This window comes from Crinia signifera, chromosome 7, assembly GCF_055691185.1.
Source record: "Crinia signifera chromosome 7, ASM5569118v1, whole genome shotgun sequence".
NCBI lineage: Eukaryota > Metazoa > Chordata > Amphibia > Anura > Myobatrachidae > Crinia > Crinia signifera.
In genome coordinates, this window is record NC_139223.1 from 15,481,528 (window position 1) to 15,505,550 (window position 24,023).

A 24,023-nucleotide genomic window follows, 5' to 3' on the forward strand; every position below is an offset into this window, starting at 1 on the left:
CAGCTACCCAGCTACATAGCTACCTAGTAACATGATTATCCAGCTACCCAGCTACATAGTTACCTAGTAACATGGTTACCCAGCTTCCCAGCTACATAGTTTCCTAGTAACATGATTACCCAGCTACATAGCTACCTAGTAACATGATTACCCAGCTACCCAGCTACATAGATACCTAGTAACATGATTACCCAGCTACATAGTTACCTAGTAACATGATTACCCAGCTACATAGTTACCTAGTAACATGATTACCCACCTACCTAGCTACATAGTAACCTAGTAACATGATTATCCAGCTACATAGTTACCTAGTAACATGGTTATCCAGCTACATAGTTACCTAGTAACATGATTACCCAGCTACATAGTTACCTAGTAACATGGTTACCCAGCTACCCAGCCACATAGCTACCTAGTAACATGGTTTTCCAGCTACATAGTTACCCAGTAACATGATTATCCAGCTACCCAGCTACATAGTTACCTAGTAACATGGTTATCCAGCTACCCACCTACATAGTTACCTAGTAACATGATTATCCAGCTACCCAGCTACATAGTTACCTAGTAACATGATTATCCAGCTACCCAGCTACATAGTTACCTACATGATTACCCAGCTATATAGTTACCTAGTAACATGATTACCCAGCTATATAGTTACCTAGTAACATAATTACCCTGCTACATAGCTACCTAGTAACATGATTACCCAGCTACCCAGCTACATAGCTACCTAGTAACATGGTTTTCCAGCTACATAGTTACCTAGTAACATGATTACCCAGCTACATAGTTACCTAGTAACATGATTACCCAGCTACATAGTAACCTAGTAACATGATTACCCAGCTACCCAGCTACATAGTTACCTAGTAATATGATTAATCAGCTACATAGTTACCTAGTAACATGATTACCCAGCTACATAGTTACCTAGTAACATGGTTACCCAGCTACCCAGCTACATAGCTACCTAGTAACATGGTTTTCCAGCTACATAGTTACCCAGTAACATGATTTTCCAGCTACCCAGCTACATAGTTACCTAGTAACATGGTTATCCAGCTACCCAGCTACATAGTTACCTAGTAACATGATTATCCAGCTACCCAGCTACATAGTTACCTAGTAACATGATTATCCAGCTACCCAGCTACATAGTTACCTAGTAACATGATTACCCAGCTATATAGTTACCTAGTAACATGATTACCCAGCTACATAGTTACCTAGTAACATGATTACCCAGCTACATAGTTGCCTAGTAACATGGTTACCCAGCTACCCAGCTACATAGCTACCTAGTAACATGGTTTTCCAGCTACATAGTTACCCAGTAACATGATAATCCAGCTACCCAGCTACATAGCTACCTAGTAACATGATTATCCAGCTACCCAGCTACATAGTTACCTAGTAACATGGTTACCCAGCTTCCCAGCTACATAGTTTCCTAGTAACATGATTACCCAGCTATATAGTTACCTAGTAACATGATTACCCAGCTACATAGCTACCTAGTAACATGATTACCCAGCTACCCAGCTACATAGATACCTAGTAACATGATTACCCAGCTACATAGTTACCTAGTAACATGATTACCCAGCTACATAGTTACCTAGTAACATGATTACCCAGCTACATAGTTACCTAGTAACATGATTACCCAACTACCCAGCTACATAGTAACCTAGTAACATGATTATCCAGCTACATAGTTACCTAGTAACATGGTTACCCAGCTACCCAGCTACATAGCTACCTAGTAACATGGTTTTCCAGCTACATAGTTACCCAGTAACATGATTATCCAGCTACATAGTTACCTAGTAACATGGTTATCCAGCTACCCAGCTACATAGTTACCTAGTAACATGATTACATGATTACCCAGCTACATCGTTACCTAGTAACATGGTTATCCAGCTACCCAGCTACATAGTTACCTAGTAACATGATTATCCAGCTACCTAGCTACATAGTTACCTAGTAACATGATTATCCAGCTACCCAGCTACATAGTTACCTAGTAACATGGTTACCCAGCTACCCGGCTACATAGTTACCTAGTAACATGATTATCCAGCTACCTAGCTACATAGTTACCTAGTAACATGATTATCCAGCTACCCAGCTACATAGTTACCTAGTAACATGGTTACCCAGCTTCCCAGCTACATAGTTTCCTAGTAACATGATTACCCAGCTATATAGTTACCTAGTAACATGATTACCCAGCTACATAGCTACCTAGTAACATGATTACCCAGCTACATACAGTAGATACCTAGTAACATGATTACCCAGCTACCCAGGTACATAGATACCTAGTAACATGATTACCCAGCTACATAGTTACCTAGTAACATGATTACCCAGCTACATAGTTACCTAGCAACATGATTACCTAGCTACATAGCTACCTAGTAACATGATTACCCAGCTACATAGTTACCTAGTAACATGATTACCCAGCTACATAGTTACCTAGTAACATAATTACCCAGCTACATAGCTACCTAGTAACATGATTACCCAGCTACCCAGCTACATAGCTACCTAGTAACATGGTTACCCAGATACCCAGCTACATAGTTACCTAGTAACATGATTACCCAGCTACCCAGCTACATAGCTACCTAATAACATGATTACATGATTACCCAGCTACATAGTTACCTAGTAACATGATTACATGATTACCCAGCTACATAATTACCTAGTAACATGGTTACCCAGCTACATAGTTAACTAGTAACATGATTACCCAGCTACATAGTTACCTAGTAACATGATTAACCAGCTACATAGTTACCTAGTAACATGATCATCCAGCTACCCAGCTACATAGTTACCTAGTAACATGATTATTCAGCTACCCAGCTACATAGTTACCTGGTAACATGATTACCCAGCTACCCAGCTACAAAGTTACCTAGTAACATGATTACCCAGCTACATAGCTACCTAGTAACATGGTTATCCAGCTACATAGTTACCCAGTAACATGATTATCCAGCTATCCAGCTATATAGCTACATAGTAACATGGTTATCCAGCTACATAGTTACCTAGTAACATGGTTATCCAGCTACATAGTTACCTAGTAACATGGTTATCCAGCTACCCAGCTACATAGTTACCTAGTAACATGATTACCCAGCTACATAGTTACCTAGTAACATGATTCCCCAGCTACATAGTTACCTAGTAACATGGTTATCCAGCTACCCAGCTACATAGTTACCTAGTAACATGGTTATCCAGCTACATAGTTACCTAGTAACATGGTTACCCAGCTACATAGTTACCCAGTAACATGATTACCCAGCTACATAGTTACCTAGTAACATGGTTATCCAGCTACCCAGCTACATAGTTACCTAGTAACATGATTACCCAGCTACATAGTTACCTAATAACATGATTACCCAGCTACCCAGCTACATAGTTACCTAGTAACATGGTTACCCAGCTACCCAGCTACATAGTTACCTAGTAACATGATTACCCAGCTATATAGTTACCTAGTAACATGATTACCCAGCTACATAGCTACCTAGTAACATGATTACCCAGCTACATACAGTAGATACCTAGTAACATGATTACCCAGCTACATAAATACCTAGTAACATGATTACCCAGCTACATAGTTACCTAGTAACATGATTACCTAGCTACATAGCTACCTAGTAACATGATTATCCAGCTACATAGTTACCTAGTAACATGATTACCCAGCTACATAGTTACCTAGTAACATAATTACCCAGCTACATAGCTACCTAGTAACATGATTACCCAGCTACATAGCTACCTAATAACATGATTACCCAGCTACATAGCTACCTAGTAACATGGTTATCCAGCTACATAGTTACCCAGTAACATGATTATCCAGCTACCCAGCTACATAGTTACCTAGTAACATGGTTATCCAGCTACCCAGCTACATAGTTACCTAGTAACATGATTCCCCAGCTACATAGTTACCTAGTAACATGGTTATCCAGCTACCCAGCTACATAGTTACCTAGTAACATGGTTATCCAGCTACATAGTTACCTAGTAACATGGTTACCCAGCTACATAGTTACCCAGTAACATGATTACCCAGCTACATAGTTACCTAGTAACATGGGCCCTTATTCTTATCGGCACGGTACGGCCCGCGTGCGGCCGTACCGCCGATGTTTGTGGTCTGCACATGCGCAGAGGTCATTCTGCGCATGTGCAGCCCCCTTCGCCGCAGACGGATTTCGTCCGCCGCAAAGGGGGCGGATAGGGGCGTGAGAGGCATCATGCCCTCATTTCCCTATGTGTACGCCCCGCGTTTCATGGGCGTTCCCATGCAAACGCGGGGCGTATGCATGGTAATGAGGGCATGACGCCCTCATTACCATGACATGGGGGCGGAAAGCTGACGTCGCCGGATGTCAGCTTTCAGCCCCCATACAAGCTACCACACGGACGATTGTCCGTGTGGTCTTAGCTTGCGGGAGCTGCCGCGGCGTGCGGGCCTGCCTTCGATGGTCGTCGACCATCGAAGGCAGGGGGCAGCTCCCACCATGGTGGAGGCGTAGCCTCCACCATTTTTGTGCGGATCGCCAGCCGTCCGTGTATGGACGGCCGTGGCGATCCGTCTGGTGGGCGGCCCTTGGTTTGTGCGGTCGGAGCCCCGTGTGCGGCTCTGACCGCACCAACCAAAATAAGGGCCATGGTTATCCAGCTACCCAGCTACATAGTTACCTAGTAACATGATTACCCAGCTACATAGTTACCTAATAACATGATTACCCAGCTACCCAGCTACATAGTTACCTAGTAACATGGTTACCCAGCTACATAGATACCTAGTAACATGATTACCCAGCTACATAGTTACCTAGTAACATGATTACCCAGCTACATAGTTAACTAGTAACATGATTACCTAGCTACATAGCTACCTAGTAACATGATTACCCAGCTACATAGTTACCTAGTAACATGATTACCCAGCTACATAGTTACCTAGTAACATAATTACCCAGCTACATAGCTACCTAGTAACATGATTACCCAGCTACCCAGCTACATAGCTACCTAATAACATGGTTACCCAGATACCCAGCTACATAGTTACCTAGTAACATGATTACCCAGCTACGCAGCTACATAGCTACCTAATAACATGATTACATGATTACCCAGCTACATAGTTACCTAGTAACATAATTACAGCTACATAGTTACCTAGTAACATGGTTACCCAGCTACATAGTTAACTAGTAACATGATTACCCAGCTACATAGTTACCTAGTAACATGATTACCCAGCTACATAGTTACCTAGTAACATGATAATCCAGCTACCCAGCTACATAGTTACCTAGTAACATGATTATCCAGCTACCCAGCTACATAGTTACCTGGTAACATGATTACCCAGCTACATAGTTACCTAGTAACATGATTACCCAGCTACATAGCTACCTAGTAACATGGTTATCCAGCTACATAGTTACCCAGTAACATGATTATCCAGCTATCCAGCTACATAGCTACCTAGTAACATGGTTATCCAGCTACATAGTTACCTAGTAACATGGTTATCCAGCTACCCAGCTACATAGTTACCTAGTAACATGGTTATCCAGCTACATAGTTACCTAGTAACATGGTTACCCAGCTACCCAGCTACATAGTTACCTAGTAACATGATTGCCCAGCTATATAGTTACCTAGTAACATGATTACCCAGCTACATAGCTACCTAGTAACATGATTACCCAGCTACCCAGCTACATAGCTACCTAGTAACATGGTTTTCCAGCTACATAGTTACCCAGTAACATGATTATCCAGCTACCCAGCTACAGTTACCTAGTAACATGATTATCCAGCTACCCAGCTACATAGTTACCTAGTAACATTATTACCCAGCTACATAGTTACCTAGTAACATGGTTACCAAGCTACCCAGCTACATAGCTACCTAGTAACATGGTTTTCCAGCTACATAGTTACCCAGTAACATGATTATCCAGCTACCCAGCTACAGTTACCTAGTAACATGATTATCCAGCTACCCAGCTACATAGTTACCTAGTAACATGATTATCCAGCTACCCAGCAACATAGTTACCTAGTAACATGGTTACCCAGCTACATAGCTACCTAGTAACATGGTTTTCCAGCTACATAGTTACCCAGTAACATGATAATCCAGCTACCCAGCTACATAGCTACCTAGTAACATGATTATCCAGCTACCCAGCTACATAGTTACCTAGTAACATGGTTACCCAGCTTCCCAGCTACATAGTTTCCTAGTAACATGATTACCCAGCTACATAGCTACCTAGTAACATGATTACCCAGCTACATAGTTACCTAGTAACATGATTATCCAGCTACATAGTTACCTAGTAACATTATTACCCAGCTACATAGTTACCTAGTAACATGGTTACCCAGCTACCCAGCTACATAGCTACCTAGTAACATGGTTTTCCAGCTACATAGTTACCCAGTAACATGATTATCCAGCTACCCAGCTACAGTTACCTAGTAACATGATTATCCAGCTACCCAGCTACATAGTTACCTAGTAACATGATTATCCAGCTACCCAGCAACATAGTTACCTAGTAACATGATTACCCAGCTATATAGTTACCTAGTAACATGATTACCCAGCTACATAGTTACCTAGTAACATGATTACCCAGCTACATAGTTACCTAGTAACATGGTTACCCAGCTACATAGCTACCTAGTAACATGGTTTTCCAGCTACCCAGCTACATAGTTACCCAGTAACATGATAATCCAGCTACCCAGCTACATAGCTACCTAGTAACATGATTATCCAGCTACCCAGCTACATAGTTACCTAGTAACATGGTTACCCAGCTTCCCAGCTACATAGTTTCCTAGTAACATGATTACCCAGCTACATAGCTACCTAGTAACATGATTACCCAGCTACCCAGCTACATAGATACCTAGTAACATGATTACCCAGCTACATAGTTACCTAGTAACATGATTACCCAGCTACATAGTTACCTAGTAACATGATTACCCACCTACCTAGCTACATAGTAACCTAGTAACATGATTATCCAGCTACATAGATACCTAGTAACATGGTTATCCAGCTACATAGTTACCTAGTAACATGATTACCCAGCTACATAGTTACCTAGTAACATGGTTACCCAGCTACCCAGCCACATAGCTACCTAGTAACATGGTTTTCCAGCTACATAGTTACCCAGTAACATGATTATCCAGCTACCCAGCTACATAGTTACCTAGTAACATGGTTATCCAGCTACCCACCTACATAGTTACCTAGTAACATGATTATCCAGCTACCCAGCTACATAGTTACCTAGTAACATGATTATCCAGCTACCCAGCTACATAGTTACCTAGTAACATGATTACCCAGCTATATAGTTACCTAGTAACATGATTACCCAGCTATATAGTTACCTAGTAACATGATTACCCTGCTACATAGCTACCTAGTAACATGATTACCCAGCTACCCAGCTACATAGCTACCTAGTAACATGGTTTTCCAGCTACATAGTTACCTAGTAACATGATTACCCAGCTACATAGTTACCTAGTAACATGATTACCCAGCTACATAGTTACCTAGTAACATGATTACCCAGCTACATAGTAACCTAGTAACATGATTACCCAGCTACCCAGCTACATAGTTACCTAGTAATATGATTAACCAGCTACATAGTTACCTAGTAACATGATTACCTAGCTACATAGTTACCTAGTAACATGGTTACCCAGCTACCCAGCTACATAGCTACCTAGTAACATGGTTTTCCAGCTACATAGTTACCCAGTAACATGATTATCCAGCTACCCAGCTACATAGTTACCTAGTAACATGGTTATCCAGCTACCCAGCTACATAGTTACCTAGTAACATGATTATCCAGCTACCCAGCTACATAGTTACCTAGTAACATGATTATCCAGCTACCCAGCTACATAGTTACCTAGTAACATGATTACCCAGCTATATAGTTACCTAGTAACATGATTACCCAGCTACATAGTTACCTAGTAACATGATTACCCAGCTACATAGTTACCTAGTAACATGGTTACCCAGCTACCCAGCTACATAGCTACCTAGTAACATGGTTTTCCAGCTACATAGTTACCCAGTAACATGATAATCCAGCTACCCAGCTACATAGCTACCTAGTAACATGATTATCCAGCTACCCAGCTACATAGTTACCTAGTAACATGGTTACCCAGCTTCCCAGCTACATAGTTTCCTAGTAACATGATTACCCAGCTATATAGTTACCTAGTAACATGATTACCCAGCTACATAGCTACCTAGTAACATGATTACCCAGCTACCCAGCTACATAGATACCTAGTAACATGATTACCCAGCTGCATAGTTACCTAGTAACATGATTACCCAGCTACATAGTTACCTAGTAACATGATTACCCAGCTACATAGTTACCTAGTAACATGATTACCCAACTACCCAGCTACATAGTAACCTAGTAACATGATTATCCAGCTACATAGTTACCTAGTAACATGGTTACCCAGCTACCCAGCTACATAGCTACCTAGTAACATGGTTTTCCAGCTACATAGTTACCCAGTAACATGATTATCCAGCTACATAGTTACCTAGTAACATGGTTATCCAGCTACCCAGCTACATAGTTACCTAGTAACATGATTACATGATTACCCAGCTACATTGTTACCTAGTAACATGGTTATCCAGCTACCCAGCTACATAGTTACCTAGTAACATGATTATCCAGCTACCTAGCTACATAGTTACCTAGTAACATGATTATCCAGCTACCCAGCTACATAGTTACCTAGTAACATGGTTACCCAGCTACCCAGCTACATAGTTACCTAGTAACATGATTACCCAGCTATATAGTTACCTAGTAACATGATTACCCAGCTACATAGCTACCTAGTAACATGATTACCCAGCTACCCAGCTACATACAGTAGATACCTAGTAACATGATTACCCAGCTACCCAGCTACATAGATACCTAGTAACATGATTACCCAGCTACATAGTTACCTAGTAACATGATTACCCAGCTACATAGTTACCTAGCAACATGATTACCTAGCTACATAGCTACCTAGTAACATGATTACCCAGCTACATAGTTACCTAGTAACATGATTACCCAGCTACCCAGCTACATAGTTACCTAGTAACATGATTATCCAGCTACCCAGCAACATAGTTACCTAGTAACATGATTACCCAGCTATATAGTTACCTAGTAACATGATTACCCAGCTACATAGTTACCTAGTAACATGATTACCCAGCTACATAGTTACCTAGTAACATGGTTACCCAGCTACATAGCTACCTAGTAACATGGTTTTCCAGCTACCCAGCTACATAGTTACCCAGTAACATGATAATCCAGCTACCCAGCTACATAGCTACCTAGTAACATGATTATCCAGCTACCCAGCTACATAGTTACCTAGTAACATGGTTACCCAGCTTCCCAGCTACATAGTTTCCTAGTAACATGATTACCCAGCTACATAGCTACCCAGTAACATGATTACCCAGCTACCCAGCTACATAGATACCTAGTAACATGATTACCCAGCTACATAGTTACCTAGTAACATGATTACCCAGCTACATAGTTACCTAGTAACATGATTACCCACCTACCTAGCTAGATAGTAACCTAGTAACATGATTATCCAGCTACATAGATACCTAGTAACATGGTTATCCAGCTACATAGTTACCTAGTAACATGATTACCCAGCTACATAGTTACCTAGTAACATGGTTACCCAGCTACCCAGCCACATAGCTACCTAGTAACATGGTTTTCCAGCTACATAGTTACCCAGTAACATGATTATCCAGCTACCCAGCTACATAGTTACCTAGTAACATGGTTATCCAGCTACCCACCTACATAGTTACCTAGTAACATGATTATCCAGCTACCCAGCTACATAGTTACCTAGTAACATGATTATCCAGCTACCCAGCTACATAGTTACCTAGTAACATGATTACCCAGCTATATAGTTACCTAGTAACATGATTACCCAGCTATATAGTTACCTAGTAACATGATTACCCTGCTACATAGCTACCTAGTAACATGATTACCCAGCTACCCAGCTACATAGCTACCTAGTAACATGGTTTTCCAGCTACATAGTTACCTAGTAACATGATTACCCAGCTACATAGTTACCTAGTAACATGATTACCCAGCTACATAGTTACCTAGTAACATGATTACCCAGCTACATAGTAACCTAGTAACATGATTACCCAGCTACCCAGCTACATAGTTACCTAGTAATATGATTAACCAGCTACATAGTTACCTAGTAACATGATTACCTAGCTACATAGTTACCTAGTAACATGGTTACCCAGCTACCCAGCTACATAGCTACCTAGTAACATGGTTTTCCAGCTACATAGTTACCCAGTAACATGATTATCCAGCTACCCAGCTACATAGTTACCTAGTAACATGGTTATCCAGCTACCCAGCTACATAGTTACCTAGTAACATGATTATCCAGCTACCCAGCTACATAGTTACCTAGTAACATGATTATCCAGCTACCCAGCTACATAGTTACCTAGTAACATGATTACCCAGCTATATAGTTACCTAGTAACATGATTACCCAGCTACATAGTTACCTAGTAACATGATTACCCAGCTACATAGTTACCTAGTAACATGGTTACCCAGCTACCCAGCTACATAGCTACCTAGTAACATGGTTTTCCAGCTACATAGTTACCCAGTAACATGATAATCCAGCTACCCAGCTACATAGCTACCTAGTAACATGATTATCCAGCTACCCAGCTACATAGTTACCTAGTAACATGGTTACCCAGCTTCCCAGCTACATAGTTTCCTAGTAACATGATTACCCAGCTATATAGTTACCTAGTAACATGATTACCCAGCTACATAGCTACCTAGTAACATGATTACCCAGCTACCCAGCTACATAGATACCTAGTAACATGATTACCCAGCTGCATAGTTACCTAGTAACATGATTACCCAGCTACATAGTTACCTAGTAACATGATTACCCAGCTACATAGTTACCTAGTAACATGATTACCCAACTACCCAGCTACATAGTAACCTAGTAACATGATTATCCAGCTACATAGTTACCTAGTAACATGGTTACCCAGCTACCCAGCTACATAGCTACCTAGTAACATGGTTTTCCAGCTACATTGTTACCCAGTAACATGATTATCCAGCTACATAGTTACCTAGTAACATGGTTATCCAGCTACCCAGCTACATAGTTACCTAGTAACATGATTACATGATTACCCAGCTACATTGTTACCTAGTAACATGGTTATCCAGCTACCCAGCTACATAGTTACCTAGTAACATGATTATCCAGCTACCTAGCTACATAGTTACCTAGTAACATGATTATCCAGCTACCCAGCTACATAGTTACCTAGTAACATGGTTACCCAGCTACCCAGCTACATAGTTACCTAGTAACATGATTACCCAGCTATATAGTTACCTAGTAACATGATTACCCAGCTACATAGCTACCTAGTAACATGATTACCCAGCTACCCAGCTACATACAGTAGATACCTAGTAACATGATTACCCAGCTACCCAGCTACATAGATACCTAGTAACATGATTACCCAGCTACATAGTTACCTAGTAACATGATTACCCAGCTACATAGTTACCTAGCAACATGATTACCTAGCTACATAGCTACCTAGTAACATGATTACCCAGCTACATAGTTACCTAGTAACATGATTACCCAGCTACATAGTTACCTAGTAACATAATTACCCAGCTACATAGCTACCTAGTAACATGATTACCCAGCTACATAGCTACCTAGTAACATGGTTACCCAGATACCCAGCTACATAGTTACCTAGTAACATGATTACCCAGCTACCCAGCTACATAGCTACCTAATAACATGATTACATGATTACCCAGCTACATAGTTACCTAGTAACATGATTACATGATTACCCAGCTACATAGTTACCTAGTAACATGGTTACCCAGCTACATAGTTAACTAGTAACATGATTACACAGCTACATAGTTACCTAGTAACATGATTAACCAGCTACATAGTTACCTAGTAACATGATAATCCAGCTACCCAGCTACATAGTTACCTAGTAACATGATTATCCAGCTACCCAGCTACATAGTTACCTGGTAACATGATTACCCAGCTACCCAGCTACATAGTTACCTAGTAACATGATTACCCAGCTACATAGCTACCTAGTAACATGGTTATCCAGCTACATAGTTACCCAGTAACATGATTATCCAGCTATCCAGCTATATAGCTACATAGTAACATGGTTATCCAGCTACATAGTTACCTAGTAACATGGTTATCCAGCTACATAGTTACCTAGTAACATGGTTATCCAGCTACCCAGCTACATAGTTACCTAGTAACATGATTACCCAGCTACATAGTTACCTAGTAACATGATTCCCCAGCTAGATAGTTACCTAGTAACATGGTTATCCAGCTACCCAGCTACATAGTTACCTAGTAACATGGTTATCCAGCTACATAGTTACCTAGTAACATGGTTACCCAGCTACATAGTTACCCAGTAACATGATTACCCAGCTACATAGTTACCTAGTAACATGGTTATCCAGCTACCCAGCTACATAGTTACCTAGTAACATGATTACCCAGCTACATAGTTACCTAATAACATGATTACCCAGCTACCCAGCTACATAGTTACCTAGTAACATGGTTACCCAGCTACCCAGCTACATAGTTACCTAGTAACATGATTACCCAGCTATATAGTTACCTAGTAACATGATTACCCAGCTACATAGCTACCTAGTAACATGATTACCCAGCTACATACAGTAGATACCTAGTAACATGATTACCCAGCTACATAAATACCTAGTAACATGATTACCCAGCTACATAGTTACCTAGTAACATGATTACCCAGCTACATAGTTACCTAGTAACATGATTACCTAGCTACATAGCTACCTAGTAACATGATTATCCAGCTACATAGTTACCTAGTAACATGATTACCCAGCTACATAGTTACCTAGTAACATAATTACCCAGCTACATAGCTACCTAGTAACATGATTACCCAGCTACCCAGCTACATAGCTACCTAATAACATGATTACCCAGCTACATAGCTACCTAGTAACATGGTTATCCAGCTACATAGTTACCCAGTAACATGATTATCCAGCTACCCAGCTACATAGTTACCTAGTAACATGGTTATCCAGCTACCCAGCTACATAGTTACCTAGTAACATAATTCCCCAGCTACATAGTTACCTAGTAACATGGTTATCCAGCTACCCAGCTACATAGTTACCTAGTAACATGGTTATCCAGCTACATAGTTACCTAGTAACATGGTTACCCAGCTACATAGTTACCCAGTAACATGATTACCCAGCTACATAGTTACCTAGTAACATGGTTATCCAGCTACATAGTTACCTAATAACATGATTACCCAGCTACCCAGCTACATAGTTACCTAGTAACATGGTTACCCAGCTACATAGATACCTAGTAACATGATTACCCAGCTACATAGTTACCTAGTAACATGATTACCCAGCTACATAGTTAACTAGTAACATGATTACCTAGCTACATAGCTACCTAGTAACATGATTACCCAGCTACATAGTTACCTAGTAACATGATTACCCAGCTACATAGTTACCTAGTAACATAATTACCCAGCTACATAGCTACCTAGTAACATGATTACCCAGCTACCCAGCTACATAGCTACCTAATAACATGGTTACCCAGATACCCAGCTACATAGTTACCTAGTAACATGATTACCCAGCTACCCAGCTACATAGCTACCTAATAACATGATTACATGATTACCCAGCTACATAGTTACCTAGTAACATAATTACAGCTACATAGTTACCTAGTAACATGGTTACCCAGCTACATAGTTAACTAGTAACATGATTACCCAGCTACATAGTTACCTAGTAACATGATTACCCAGCTACATAGTTACCTAGTAACATGATAATCCAGCTACCCAGCTACATAGTTACCTAGTAACATGATTATCCAGCTACCCAGCTACATAGTTACCTAGTAACATGATTAGCCAGCTATATAGTTACATAGTAACATGATTACCCAGCTACATAGCTACCTAGTAACATGATTACCCAGCTACATAGCTTCCTAGTAACATGATTACCCAGCTACATACAGTAGATAACTAGTAACATGATTACCCAGCTACATAGTTACCTAGTAACATGATTACCTAGCTACATAGTTACCTAGTAACATGATTACCTAGCTACATAGTTACCTAGTAACATGATTACCCAGCTACATAGCTACCTAGTATCATGATTACCCAGCTACATAGTTACCTAGTAACATGATTACCCAGCTACATAGTTACCTAGTAACATGATTACCCAGCTACATAGCTACCTAGTAACATGATTACCCAGCTACATAGCTACCTAGTAACATGGTTACCCAGCTACCCAGCTACATAGTTACCTAGTAACATGATTATCCAGCTACATAGTTACCTAGTAACATTATTACCCAGCTACATAGTTACCTAGTAACATGGTTACCCAGCTACCCAGCTACATAGCTACCTAGTAACATGGTTATCCAGCTACATAGTTACCCAGTAACATGATTATCCAGCTATCCAGCTACATAGCTACCTAGTAACATGGTTATCCAGCTACATAGTTACCTAGTAACATGGTTATCCAGCTACCCAGCTACATAGTTACCTAGTAACATGGTTATCCAGCTACATAGTTACCTAGTTACATGGTTACCCAGCTACCCAGCTACCCAGCTACATAGTTACCTAGTAACATGATTGCCCAGCTATATAGTTACCTAGTAACATGATTACCCAGCTACATAGCTACCTAGTAACATGATTACCCAGCTACCCAGCTACATACAGTAGATACCTAGTAACATGATTACCCAGCTACATAGATACCTAGTAACATGATTACCCAGCTACATAGTTACCTAGTAACATGATTACCCAGCTACATAGTTACCTAGTAACATGATTACCTAGCTACATAGTTACCTAGTAACATGATTACCTAGCTACATAGCTACCTAGTAACATGAATACCCAGCTACATAGTTACCTAGTAACATGATTACCCAGCTACATAGTTACCTAGTAACATAATTACCCAGCTACATAGCTACCTAGTAACATGATTACCCAGCTACCCAGCTACATAGCTACCTAGTAACATGGTTACCCAGATACCCAGCTACATAGTTACCTAGTAACATGATTACCCAGCTACCCAGCTACATAGCTACCTAATAACATGATTACATGATTACCCAGCTACATAGTTACCTAGTAACATGATTACAGCTACATAGTTACCTAGTAACATGGTTACCCAGCTACATAGTTACCTAGTAACATGATTACCCAGCTACATAGTTACCTAGTAACATGATTACCCAGCTACATAGTTACCTAATAACATGATTACCCAGCTACCCAGCTACATAGTTACCTAGTAACATTATTACCCAGCTACATATTTACCTAATAACATGGTTACCCAGCTACCCAGCTACATAGTTACCTAGTAACATGGTTATCCAGCTACCCAGCTACATAGTTACCTAGTAACATGGTTATCCAGCTACCCAGCTACATAGTTACCTAGTAACATGGTTATCCAGCTACCCAGCTACATAGTTACCAGGTAACATGATTATCCAGCTACCCAGCTACATAGCTACCTAGTAACATGATTATCCAGCTACCCAGCTACCCAGCTACATAGTTACCTAGTAACATGGTTATCCAGCTACCCAGCTACATAGTTACCTAGTAACATGGTTATCCAGCTAGACAAAAAAGGGACAGGGTTTGGTTGGTCACAATATGGTGCGCCATGAGAGAAAATTGATTCAATGCAATAAAATATACCATTTAATTGAAATAAGTTAAAATTGCGAAATATGACAAACTACATAAAACATGAAACATAGAAAAAGTGAATATAGTGCAAATGAAAGTTGCCCTTAAGAAGATTTGTGAAGCGTATGTCTGCACCACTAGCCGTACGGACACTCTCCATATGTTACCTCCAATAATAATTCATGTGATATATCAGTACTTTTTAGGACTCTAATATGGAATGTGTTTGTCGGTCTAACTAGCTGCCTACTGGAGCACCCGGCAATACCGATTGTTGCTGAGTAGCGTGCACTCTAGGATCCAGTGCGGGCAGCCGCAGTGATACCAAGGGTACTGTTAACACAGAAATTAACGCATCAATAATCCTTTATTATACTTTGTTTTTTTAAATACTGCTATTATTGCTGCAGATATCGTTAGCGTGTTGCACAAGCTACTAGCCACGGCGTATGAGGCCTACCCTTTGTGCTAAGCAGCAGGTGTTTGTCAGAAGCAGCAACCATTTTGCCAGCTATGACTTGCATAAAATATTACAAAATGGCGCAGGGAGTCAGAATACTGCTAAAAGAAGGAATTTCTTATGGAGAATTGGCTTGTTTTTCTGGGTTTAAGAATGCAGTATTGATAGAACAGAAGACAAGGGCAGACAGTCAGTCTGCACAGTAATGAGAACTAACTAGATAACGGGGTATGCATACATGGACCCCCAAGGCCTTCAGGTCTAGGAAACCTCGAAATTTCTTTGCCTAGTAACCAGGCTTAGATGACGTGAATTATTATATAATTAATTCAATACTGACTTGTCCAATCACATTTTAACCCATATGAATAATGGAGTCACTGAGCTGAATAAAGTATAAATATTGGGCATAAAAAGGGAGTAGGGAGGCGATTGAGGAAGCAGTTCAGAAGACACGTGATTGAAGCTGGGGGTGCAGGTAATTATCCCTGAGGTGTTGGCTGCAGGGCCGGCGGAACCCACTCAGCGAGGGTTGCAAAGCAGGGAGGTGCCGGCCAGCAGAGGCGCTCTCCCTGCTCTGCACCCGTTCCGGTCGGCTGCCGCTGCCTGTGACAGACAACGACGTCGGCAACACGAATCACCCACCTGCAAGCGGGGAAGGGTGAACGTCAGAGGAGGCAGGGGAAAGCGATCTGCAAAGGAAAGCTCCGGAGTTACTGCTAACTGCAGTACTGGTAGGAGCCACTAGATGCCACTAGATGCCCCCCATCTCAATGTGGAGCTCTGCACGAGAGAGATGGCCCGGGAGCCTACCGAGGAGCTGGCTGAGTGAGTTTATTTTTTATTTGTGTGTGCCTGTCTATATCCCTCTTTCTCTCTCTTTGTACTCTGTCTGTCCCTCTATCTCTCTCTTTGTCCGTCCGTCCGTGTCTCTCTGTCTATATATCTATCTCTGTCTGTTTCTATCTATTATCTAGCTATATATTTATATATAATCAGGGGCGTAGCTAAGGGTTCATGGGCCCTGGTGCGAAAGGTCAGCTTGGGGCCCCCCTACATACAACAAAATTAAAATCTCTGTCTGTTTATATTTTAATACATCAAGTATATTATGTTAATAATAGAACTAACATTTAAACATAGGATAGCAGTTTATTTAAATAAAATATTAAAAGAACAAAGATGATAAAACTGGAGAGGCCCAGGTTACTGGAAGCTCAGATGGTGGCAGACCTAGGAGCAGTAAGAATGTTTGTTGTTAGGAGTGGTAATAATAGTATTGTAAAGTGCTCCTTTTAATATATGTAACATATAACCTGTAGTGTTACTTATAAACAAGCAAAACAGAATGCATAATCTCACATCAAATAAATATAGCTGTGTTACATAATGGTGGAGTTTACATGATCCCACATAATTAGCACATCTGCACATTTATATCTACGTGTATGGTAGAATAGTTGACCGGATATACTTTAATTAGAAAGCTCAGATTGGGAAAAATCAGCGGAGGGGTAAAAATGTATGCGAAAAGCAGCATAAAAACTCATTTACAACAAAATATTGAATAAAAAAAACTGAGGCCCTTTGAGTGACCATAGAAACGGGGATCAATGACATAATTCACACTGGGGTGGTCTTTAAACCACCATGCCAGGGAGAAGAACAGGACAGGAACCTATTGCAGGATGTCACTTTATTTACTTTAAAAGGAGAGGTTATAATCATGGAGACTTTTATTTACCTGAGGTATTACCTTGAGGTGTCTGTTACCAGTTCTGCTAAAAGTGGTGACTTTATTATGTGCCCGATTCAGGTTGGTTCGCCTCGCCAAGCTGCGGACATCGCAACTTACCAAGGCAGCTCCTGAGATGCCGTCCTTAGCCCCACCGAACGTCCTACGCCCGCCCCCCCCCGGGAGGGTACGTGCCAGAGCCGCGTGACGTCAGCGCGACGCACGCTGGCCGGGCCCGCAAAGCACCACTGGGAACGGGTGCTGTTCACTACCCTCATCCAGGACGGCCGGACAGTGGCGGGGGTTGGGCCCCCCTGGCTCAGGGGCCCGGTTGCAGGTGCGACCGCTGCGACCCCTGTAGCTACGCCACTGTATATAATCTCTCTCTGTCTAATATCAATCTCTGGATAACACAAAATGCGTACCTGCGCTCACTGTATGATTTGAAAGGGCTGCCAAGCTGGAGTAGTCCACTCTCCACCCCAGGGGTCAAATGTATACAAAGATATATGATGTAGGTGTACTTTGTAAACAAGCCTTCCCGGCCTTACACAAATACTTACACAAATATTTGTCATCCATTACAATCCTGGGAAAGAGTACTCTAACAAAAAAAAAATCAAATGGGAAAAGGTCCTCTAACATAACCTTTTTTTTTTTTAGCACAAATTGTCACTTTATGGACTATGGAAGAGAGGGCGCAAAATTTTAGTTTGCAGGAGGGCACCAGACACCCTAGCACTGGCCCTGGTTGGCTGATAACTGTCCCCGTCTTCTGTAACTGGGTTAGGTTCTTTTTATTAAGGAACTAGTCCATTATTATTATTATTATATATTTTATGTGTTAAGTTTGCTTTGGCCTTTGCAATACATGTAATCAAGTTATCTGTTACTATCTTTCACTATTTTACAAGTAAAGCATTTTTCTATATTTTACAAGTTGGTGTCGGAGTGAAATTATTTCAGCGTTTGCCGTTACATTTAAGGGTTATAAAGTATACATATAATTCTGCATTATCAGTACACGGATCCTTTTTAGCTGAGATTGCGATACCGTGCACGCTATCTCTGTACAAACCATTGATGCGACAACACTGTATATGCACTACGGCATCAGCACTGAAATTGATTTAACTGACACTTGCAGACCAACAGAGCCATTTATTGTGATTTAACCTTGATCTGTTGTCACACTAGTACTGCACAGTTTCAGCACTGAAATTGTTAAATTAACACTTGCCGACAAACAGTGTAGTTCATGCAATCCAGCTCCTGTTAATACACTGATATTTCTGAGCTGCGCATCAGACCCTCCAATTGTGGGAACCCGCAACGGTTCATAATTAAGGACTACTGGTCCCTTACCACCAAGATCATAGGATTGTGCACTTTCCCCCCAATACTTAGCACTCCGAGCTTACTGCAATCGTCACGTTGTATAATGTAAATAAATTGCTATTATTGAACAGCGCCTGCAGTTAAGCAGCACAGATTGTCACCATTCATACCTGTGTCAATATTGTATGCCTGTTGGAGCATGCATACTGTACATCCTAGTGGATCACGATAGCGGTTCGCGATAATGGGCCAATGATCCCCCATTATTGAAATTACTGAATTCCATATGATCTTTAAACGTCTAGCATCATCTAAAGGCCCATACACACTGGGCGACTTTGAGCTGAAAGTCGCTCAAAACAGCAGGTTTGAGCGGCTTTCAGCTCAAAGCCACCCAGTGTGTATGCCCCGGCAATGAGCGGTGAGCGCTGCTGCACGCTCCCGCAACATCGCCAGGAAAGCCGCTCATCTGCTGGTTATACCGGCAAATGAGCGACTTTGAGGGTGGCTTTGCATAGCGCTGTGCTATGTAACGCCATCCTCCCCCCTCCGTCGGCGCCGGGCAGGGGGAAAGCCGCTCAGTGTGTATGCCCCAGCGATGAGCAGTGAGCGCTGCTGCGCCCTCCCTCATCATCTCCGGGAAAGCCGCTCATCTGCTGGTTATACCGGCAAATGAGCGGCTCTGAGGACGGCTTTGCATAGCGCTGTGCTATCCGCGCCGGGCAGGGGGAAAGCCACCCAGTGTGTATGGTCTGGCGATGAGCAGTGAGCGCTGCTGCGTGCTCCTGCAACATCGCCGGGTAAGCCGTTCATCTGCTGGCTATACCAGCGGATGAGCGGCTTTCAGGATGGCTTTGCATAGCGCTGCGCTATACAATGCTGCTGCCCCCCCCCTCCGTCAGCGCCGGGCAGGGGGAAAGCCGCTCAGTGTGTATGCGCTGAGCGGCTTTCCCCGCAGCGATGAACGCTATCATCACTGTCCATACATGCTGGGCATAGTCTCCCAGGGCCTTATTCTGATCGGTGCGGATATTCCCGAATTCTTTCGTGCGGGCCGCACGCATCGCTGTGCGGCAGCGTGCGGGCATCGTCCGTAGAAACGCCCACGTGTCCGCCGCATTCGGACGGAGTCACTCTTTAAGAACAGGGCGTGTGTACGGACGACATACAAACCATGCGTGTGCGGGGGAAACACTCCGATTCTGCACGGTCTGACCGCGTATGCACGGCCTTCCCGCGTCAGAACGGACGCGAACCGGCCACTACGCACAGAAGCGGTGTACTTCCGCATACAACAAGACTACTGTTATCAGAGTTCCCACATAGATCACATGACACACTTATGAAATTAGCAAACCACTAACAGAACAGATTGTTGCTCCTGGTCATCTGTTATTTAGCTAATTGATCCTTAAACACTTACAAGCACTATACATTAACCCTAACATTCCCTATGGGGATAAAAATGTTATCTACCCTTTTGCTGTGTACATATCTAAACATCCACATGTTTGTGTGTTAAATGCTTTTTATACTTTTAATGTTAAATACTAAAATAACACACAGACAACTTCTTAAACAAGTGCAAACTTTTATTCCAACACACAAAAAAAGGACCACTATCACTCGTCCAGCAGCAGGACACAGAGGTCCTCCACATGAGCCGTCATCCGCCTCAGGTCCTCTCTCAAGCTCATGAGAGCCCCTCTTACTCCCTGGGGTGGCTCCTGGTAATCTGTGTGCATGAGAAAGGGGGTACAACATTAATTATGCTACTCACGTACACCTTGTACAGTCAATCCTAAGTACCTACACCACAGGTCTTCAACCTGTGGCCCTCCAGATGTTGTGGAACTACATGTCCCAGCATGCCCTGAGGTTTTTTGGCATGCTCTTATAGGAAAAAATGTGGCAATGCATGTTGGAACATCTGGAGGGCCAAAGGTTGAAGACCCATGACCTACACCATGAGAAATCATACATACAAAAAAAACATTATCCACTCTTGTATGTTATGTCATCAAATATATGATCATGATGCTGCCACCACACCCACACACTTGTGTGACATATACATTTCACAATCTATATATCAAAAACACAACCACACTTGAGGATCACTCACACTTGTCCTGGCCAAAGACTCCTCACTCAACTCAAAACATACACCCACTACAACATGCCACATTGACCCATACATATATACCTGCATGTTACTGCTTAATAGCTAAACTGCATGATAGATAGATAGAATAGATACCACAGGAAAATGCTAGGCTACTTCCTCTGCCCATTACTTCATGATTCCTTGTCTCATTTGCCACATAGGTGAAAGGGCAGAACTAATCCGCTTCCATACAACGAACAATTTCTAAGCTCAATCCATCATACCTTACAAAAATACATGACAACAACACGGGCACACTGGCTAGAGGGGGGCCCATGCAAACTGCCCACATGGGACTCCAGTATAAATCAGGCCTGCCCATATTCCATTGAAGTGTTATTGTTGCTTCTATACAAAGAGCATCCATAAATTAACACTCATCACCTACATGAGCATCCAGATTGCACGTTTGCAGCATGGGCCTATAAGACCAAAGTGTGTCTGTTGTTTTCCATTTTTTGGGACTACTCTTTACTATATTATAGGAAAATTGAATCAGCTGTGCGACATAACAACCTGTACCTAACTCACTAATGAAGCATTATGTCTACTTACCCCTGCCAGGCAGCTCGACCAGGTCGTCCTCCTCCACATTGGGAGGTGGTGGAACATCCTCCAGGGGTAGGGGCACCTCCTCCTCCTCCACTTCCACCTCCTGCCCGACCTCCTGTGCCTCCTCTGTATCCTCCTCTGTCACATAACTGTGGGCCTGTGACTCCTCCTCAATGCCCACCTCTTGTCTGGGCTCCTCAATGGGCATCTCCTCATTGCCCACTTCCTCTGTGGCCTCCGCACTGGCCACCTCCTGGGCCTCCTGACAGGCCTGTCTTGCTCTCTCCCGCGCTGTGGGTTAAACATACAAAATGGGTGAGTGTCATTTCTCATTGAAATTACTCTAACAAGTACATCTCATAACCACATTATATATGTGTTATATATCACACATATAGTATATGGCTTTTCTATGTCATAAACACCCAATTGACCTCATGTAATATTAATATTAAATAATGTTAAAATGCAAACACTCAATGGCCTAGATGCACTAGCCTTCAAAAGTGATACAATGTAGAGTGATAAACACGCAGCCAATCAGATCCTTCCTGTCATGTCACAGACTGTAGTTGTAAAAGGCCAGGTAGGAGCTGATTGGCTGCCTGTTTGTTACTCTCCATTTTAAAAATTGTGAAGCAGACCGAATCCTGCCCACTGTCAATTATATGTATTTGCTCAAAATACTTACAACGTTGCAGACGCCGCCTCAGAGCCTGCAGAGGCTCCGGCTCCCGCCTCCGCAGGTCGGACCATCGCCTCTCCAGTTGGGCGATGGTCCTCCGCACATGAGTGCGGGCGAATATGCGGCGCCGGGCCGCAACATATGCCCGGCGCTTGTCGCGGTTGCTAATGAAGGGGCCTGCCTGCCCCAGTCTGCGCTCCATAACTCCTACCAGCGCCAGTAGCTCCGCAGTGGAGAAGGGTTCTGCATGCTGGTAGGAAGCCATTTTAGGAGTGGCACTAATCAAACAATCATGTGCTGTCATTGGTTGGTTAGAGTGATATTTGGTATTAACTTTATTGTTCATTTTTACACTAACAGCGTGTATGCGCCCGTACATACGGCTAACCCATTGCATCGCACCCCCATCCTAAACACACAGTCTAAACTAAGATGCAAACACATTATATATAATCTCTAACATTCACCAAACATGGGTATAAGCACCAGGTGAAATAGTCTGCATCACTAGACACTTACACCTAACTCAACAAGGTACTAAACAGCTATTTTTTAATGAAAGCTATGCCACAGAAACATAGCAAATAGTGGCAGACCTGTTCCCACAATTACGCCATGGTGCCATGTGTACACTTACCTTCTACTGCGCCATACTACAGAGGTGGAATGAAAAGTAGCTAGAATCCGGGCTGAATTTGGAGTACTTTCACATGTGATTTGGATGCTAGCACTGATTACTTGTGGCTAAGTGGTGGACTGGATTGACATATGGAATGGGTAGTGTCAGTTGTACTACATACCAAACAAGTACACAGTACAGAAGTACCTTCAAATATACATTGCATGTCTGACCTCAGTTGTATTTGGTCATTGGTGTTGGAATCAGCATTTAGCTAATAAATCAGACTTACTGAGTTTGCCAGGTTTTTTGGAAATATTTTTCAACACCAAGGGGCGGCCCGTATGCGCCGCACGGTTGACGCTGGC

General features: G+C 42.3%; 1 protein-coding gene across 1 annotated transcript; it reads right to left on the reverse strand.

The window, feature by feature from the left end:
* Positions 1–21,230: 21,230 nt before the first annotated feature.
* On the reverse strand, positions 21,231–22,996 carry LOC146021378 (uncharacterized). The gene is made up of 2 exons (XM_083155164.1): positions 22,355–22,996; positions 21,231–21,367 (listed from the first exon to the last, which is right to left on the reverse strand). The coding sequence occupies exons 1-2, from the start codon at positions 22,557–22,559 to the stop codon at positions 21,255–21,257; spliced, it is 318 nt and encodes a 105-aa protein (XP_083011290.1). The 5' UTR covers positions 22,560–22,996; the 3' UTR covers positions 21,231–21,254.
* Positions 22,997–24,023: the final 1,027 nt, after the last annotated feature.

Excerpts from the sequence above, each read along its gene's own strand:
- LOC146021378 (XM_083155164.1), bottom strand. The coding sequence starts at position 22,559 with ATGCCCATTGAGGAGCCCAGACAAGAGGTGGGCATTGAGGAGGAGTCA. Across the intron at positions 21,368-22,354 it reads GGTCGAGCTGCCTGGCAGGG|ATTACCAGGAGCCACCCCAG; the intron begins GTAAGTAGACAT and ends TCATGCACACAG.